Here is a 5753-nt window from a genome sequence, read left to right as displayed (position 1 = left end):
AAGTGGACTACTTCCTGCCAATTAGTGAAACACTCCTTGAGCTTTAAAGGAAAACCCAAAGGGTACACTGTCTAGAGGCCTCTTTGAAATATGCACTGGAAAAAATTAATAACTTGGCTATCCAACATCAAGCAAGGAAATAATTAGTTTTTTCCTTTTTCAACCTGGTTTTGAACTCGTACTACGTATAGTTTTATCAGGTCAAGGTAATGGGATTGTGATGATGAGCAGTGGGGGGAAAACCTCTAACTGTCAGGAGTCAGGACAGCAGAGGGCAGCACAGTGTTGAGGTAAGGCATCAATTTCTATTCATCTAAGGACATTTACATCCCCTGATAAAACATCTAATTACAGAATGTTTTGTCATACTTTGTTATATATTGTACACATTTTCATTTAGCAGTAGATGCACCAGATCCATACATTTCATATCAAGGAATAACAGGTTTGTAATAATGTATAGCATGGCTTGCATTTTAAATAAACCAGAATTCTGCAGGACTGATGACCTGTGGCCCAGCTTACACCTGCTATGGCAAAAAGAAAAGTCTCCTGTGAATCCTGTATGTTCTAGTTTTTATTATTTCTCAGTGCAGACACACAGGTCTCACCAAATACAAAGACGGCTCTCTTTCTCTTTTCAAAATCTGACAGCAGCATGCTTCAAATTCCAAACTACCTATACCTTTAATTGTATTTGCCCTTAGTAGCTATGTGGTATCCAAGTGATGTAGAAATCTACAAGCCATTTTCGCTGATACTAAATGTAATTCAAATCAACAAAAAGGTCAGGTTTGAAGATATATTTATTGTCAAAACGTTTGACAAATACAAAAGTAATTAATAAAATCTGTGCAGTCTCTCTGGAGTTAAAATACATACACATTTTAAGGCAGTGAGATCTTTTTGTACATAGTTGCATAGTCAAGCACATATTTCAAAAATATATAAATACACAGTAAAGTAAAGTATTTTAAGAAACTATTCAGTGCACTTTATATTCATCAGTATTGCAAACAACCAACAGAAACTAAATAAATACCACTGTGCTAATATTCCAGCATATAAGAAAATAAAAGACAAAAAAAAACTCTGCAATATACAGTTCTATAGGAATAAGTCAAAAATAACATATTTGTTTATTTCTTCTTTTTTTTGGACCGAATATATGAGTACGTCTCTAGTATCTGCATACTTTAAAGCCCTCAGAAATGTAATGTGTGCCAGGAGTGAATCCAGTATCCGTGATAATACTGTTAACACTGTAATGTTACAATTATTGTTATTCATGACATAGTGCTAAAACAGGCTACTGCTTCTTTATAATATAGTGAAGTATGGATCAAATAGTGGAGCATTGCTATGCAGCTGAGAGACAGAGTCCCTGCTGAAGTCTTATTGCAGTGTGCCTTCGTCAGAGTATGACTCATCACTTTCCTCCTGGCTCATACCCAAACAGTCGTGGTGTTCTCTGGAGGTTTTTCCTGCAACAGACAACAGAAGTTGCATCGTTTGTTTAATACTTTAATGAACATTTTGTGTATTTGTAAAAATGCATGTATTATAGCTTACCTTCTGCTGTTGAATATACATCACTGCATCATGAACAGTGACAAAAATATGTTGAGGGTTCATGTAGGTCATTAGACCACTCGACGTTAGGATCTTTAAGACACTCTCTGAGGGGACGGAAAACATTGATCATTCACTGTGTGCAAGCTGTGAACTAGTTTCAACAGAGAAAACAGTGGATGGAATCATTAATAATAAATAAAGTAATTCTGAAACATAGGCCTTACCATTGCAGTTTGACAGATATACATGAACTCCAACTTTCTGGCATTCAGAACACATCTGCAAAGAGCCCAACCAATTAATTATGTCAATGCACAAACAATTTAGATAAACCTATAAATTGAATGTAAAAGCATTCAGTGTTGCATTGGGAGAGTACTAACTTGTACAAAAAGTCTTGCTCCAGCAACATCAACAAATGTCACACTGCTGCAATCGATTAGCACTGCCTGAACATCAATCTCTGATGTTTCTACAGAAAGAAAAGGGAAAATGAAAGAAAAACTTGACATTTTCTGAAACACAGGTCTGGAAACAGGTCTGGAAATGTTTAAATATAACAGTGTTTTTCAACATGATCAAATAACCTTTATGGGTGCCTTTATTCCATCCAAAATTGTTCATTACTTACCAGATTTGAAGAACTCATTTTCTGAAGAAAACAATGTGTTTGCAATGCCTCTCTCCTAAACAACAATGAAGGGAGAAAAAAACAAAACATTAGACACTTACATTTTATTTCACTGAGTATTGTTTTATTTTTAACTCAGCTCATTCTTTTATTATAGAATAGTATTTTTACCACAGTGCTGACGGTGGCGTCTCTCTCTCTTTTCTCCAGGGCTTTTCTAGCTTTTTCTCGGCTGCGGATCTTCTCTGGCGTCAGGCCCAGCAGCTTGCTCATCTCCTCCCTGAAGAAGCTACGGTTCCCGTAGTAAATAGGCCCGTTGTATGTCAGGATCTTCACTCCAGGTACCTCATAGCACTGAAAAGAAAACAGGAGCGTCCTAACTTCATTCTTGGAAAGGTGGCATCACCTCTGAGAATATGATTATCACTTGTTGGAATAACATTTGACATTTGATGTGCCCAAATCTAAGTCTTATTAAACATGCTGCTCTCCTATGTGATAAAAAAAACAAAGGAGTATGAAGCAATAAGAGAGTCTTCTCACCTTGTTGTGGTTCTCCAGAGGTCGGTAAATTTCTGTGTTGCTGGCCCGACCAAGCACTGAACAGCCTGCCCTGTTAGAACCATAGGCCATCCACTTTAATTGAACTCAATACAACATATCATCTACGTAGCCTTACAGGTATGAATGGATTCAATGTTTCTCTGTGATTCATTTGAGTTCAGAGGCACCACAGTTTTTCAGCAAAGGGGATGGAAAATGTACCTTTGTGTGCGGCAGATGACGGTCATCATCGAGAAAACCACTCCGATAGCGAGGCCAAGATCCACGTTCAGTACCACTACAGAGAGCCAGGTAACCACCCACACCATCTAGACAGGCCAGAACAACAGAGTGTTGTCATGTCGGAATATAACAATGAACAATGTACATGACAAACTGTGCAAGTTTACACAACTCCAGCTTAATGACAAGTAAACTAAATTATTCACAATTTGAATTTCAGCCTTGAGTAGTTGTTTTTTATTTAAACACCAAATAAGAGGTACAATATATTGCTGAAACAACAGTATATTTTACTCCAAATTAGCTAAAATAAGCACCGTTTTTTTGTTGTAAATGACCACAGGCTGAGCAGGATAACATGAGCTGATATGTGAAGATATTACAAAAAAGCCAATTAGCTGTGCTTTATGGGTCAGTTGTTTACCTAATGGTAGCTAGGGAGCTAATTAACCATCTGTATTTCACTCTTGTGTTTCACATGCACAGGGACTGTATAGCAGAATACACTTGTATATCTCATATTGCTGTTTTGATCCAAAGCCTCACCAAGTCAATCTTGCTGATTCTCCACAGTTCAGGTAAGTCCTGGAACTGCAGGAACATCTGCCTGAGGCTGGTCACATTGATGCATGCCAACACTGCCTGGGGAGAGAAATAATGGATAAGGTAAATTCACTTTTCTTCTGTTTCTTTCTCTCGCTCTTGTACGGACACACACATAAAAACACACCTTTGGTAGGAAGTAGAAGAGCGGGCCAATCAGCAGCAGGACAATCAGGACAACCAGACTTGTGAACAAGCCGGAGAGCTGCAGGAACACACATGACAAACATCCTTACTGGAAATCGTTGTGAGTTTGACATGATTTGCTTCTTATTTTTAGCATTTTCTGCATTGATAATATAGAAGTTTAACATCCAAGCATATCCTAAAACAGTTGGGTGTGAATGCACTTTTAAGTTTTAAATAATTTCAACTACATTCAAGTGGATGCAAGCTTATGAAATCCCAACATGTCGTTTTTTGGGGTACATCAATGTAAGAGATATTCACATATATAACAGAAATATGATGTAAAAATGTTGAATCAGACATTTGCATTTCTCTGTTTATCACACAACATGAAGAACCAGCACCTTACCGTGGTAGAGAGGTTTGTGTGCCCTGATGAACCTGGGGGCTGTGTTGTCTGGAACCTTGTGTTCCTGGTAGGGTCTCCCATGGCAAATTGGTCTCAGGCAAGGGGCCATACTAAGATTGCTGAGACTGCCAAGGCACACNACCTAAAGACACATTTCATTTTAAACAAGTAAATACAATCAAATAAAAACATGCATCATACAGTACTGGAAATTGAAATAAAAAAAAAAAATTGTTCTGTTTTTTTTTTTTTATTTCAATTTCCAGTACTGTATGATGCATGTTTTTATTTGATTGTATTTACTTGTTTAAAATGAAATGTGTCTTTAGGTTGAATTACAAATTCTGTCCAGGGACTCTTGGCACATTTACAGAAATGTTGATTAATGTGCACTGTCCCTGTTAAATAAATAAATGAATAAATAAATAAATAAATAAATAATAAATAATAATTGTCTTTTACCAGCGCAGGACAAAATGCTGTGTTTTGATCCGTGTGATTTCCCCTCTCTCTGCAGACATTTTTCTGTAAATGACTCCTATTGTCGTTTCACATCATGAAACGACCAACAGGTCACAGATCCAGACGAGCTGCTGGATTATATATTGTGCAGAAATCCCGTCCAGCTGTCAGCCTGTTGTTCTGTTTCTGTTTCTGTCTGCAGGAAATAAACACTTTAATTCACTTTTTCTACCAGCATTTCTGCAAAAAACAACAAAATAGGAAATGTACATGAAAGAAACAAGAACCAGACTTGAAAACACACACAATTCAATAAACCAGTGAATTAGCACAGATTTTCCGTAACAGGACGTTCATTCAGAGGTCAAGTAGTATGTATAGTAGTTACATTTAAAAAAAGACTCACACTAGCTCACAATAAACAACAAGACAAGCTTCCAGGATGTTCCTCCATTTTCCATTTTATTGAAGCAACAAGATATGAGTTTAGAGGTCAATTGTGTTTCATGATATTAAGCAAAGTGACGTCAATCAAGCTAGTCATCATTTCCCAGTATTATGTGTCATCACTCAAAAATAAAAAACAAATCTGAGATGAAACCTTGTAATAAAAACACAGATTCTCACAAACAATCAAGACTCTTTTGAAACATGACTAACATTAATTTCCTATGGATGGCAGACTCTCGGAGGGTTTTTCCGGCGCTCAGCGGCTTCCTGTGGGCGCCACGGCTCATTCGCTTGTAAATTGGAGTAAATAACAGAGGCAGATGTTGTCATTATTTCTACTCGGCTCAGGAGAGTCAGAACCAGTCAGTCTTTGGAGGATGTTCAACAACCACTGACTGCTTCTGACAACATGTGATACACAGAGGTGGGAAGTGGTGGAGTACAAATACTTTGTTACTGTACATTTTTCTATTATCAGTACTTTACTCCACTACTTATTTTTCTGACTACTTTTTAATTCTTACACAAAAACCTGTACTTTCTACTTCTTACATGTTGAACCCAAATACCTGTACTTTCTACTTCTTACATGTTGAACACAAATACCTGTACTTTCTACTTCTTACATGTTCGAACCCAAATACCTGTACTTTCTACTTCTTACATGTTGAACACAAATACCTGTACTTTCTCTGAGACTGACCAAGG

General features: G+C 37.2%; 1 protein-coding gene across 1 annotated transcript; it reads right to left on the bottom strand.

Annotated features, from left to right (window-relative positions):
* Nucleotides 1–627: 627 nt before the first annotated feature.
* LOC104956869 (pendrin-like) lies at nt 628–4091 on the bottom strand. The gene is made up of 10 exons (XM_010784429.1): nt 3723–4091; nt 3539–3634; nt 2972–3078; nt 2750–2819; nt 2378–2560; nt 2207–2261; nt 1959–2047; nt 1800–1854; nt 1573–1679; nt 628–1484 (listed from the first exon to the last, which is right to left on the bottom strand). Exons 2-10 carry the CDS (start codon nt 3593–3595, stop codon nt 1446–1448), a joined length of 762 nt encoding a protein of 253 aa, XP_010782731.1. The 5' UTR covers nt 3596–3634; nt 3723–4091; the 3' UTR covers nt 628–1445.
* Between the last annotated feature and the right edge of the window lie 1662 nt (nt 4092–5753).

This window comes from Notothenia coriiceps, unplaced genomic scaffold, assembly GCF_000735185.1.
Source record: "Notothenia coriiceps isolate Sejong01 unplaced genomic scaffold, NC01 NC01_scaffold00026421, whole genome shotgun sequence".
In the NCBI taxonomy this organism is placed as follows: domain Eukaryota; kingdom Metazoa; phylum Chordata; class Actinopteri; order Perciformes; family Nototheniidae; genus Notothenia; species Notothenia coriiceps.
Note: the sequence above shows the minus strand (reverse complement) of the source record. Positions and strands in the feature narration are given on the sequence as shown.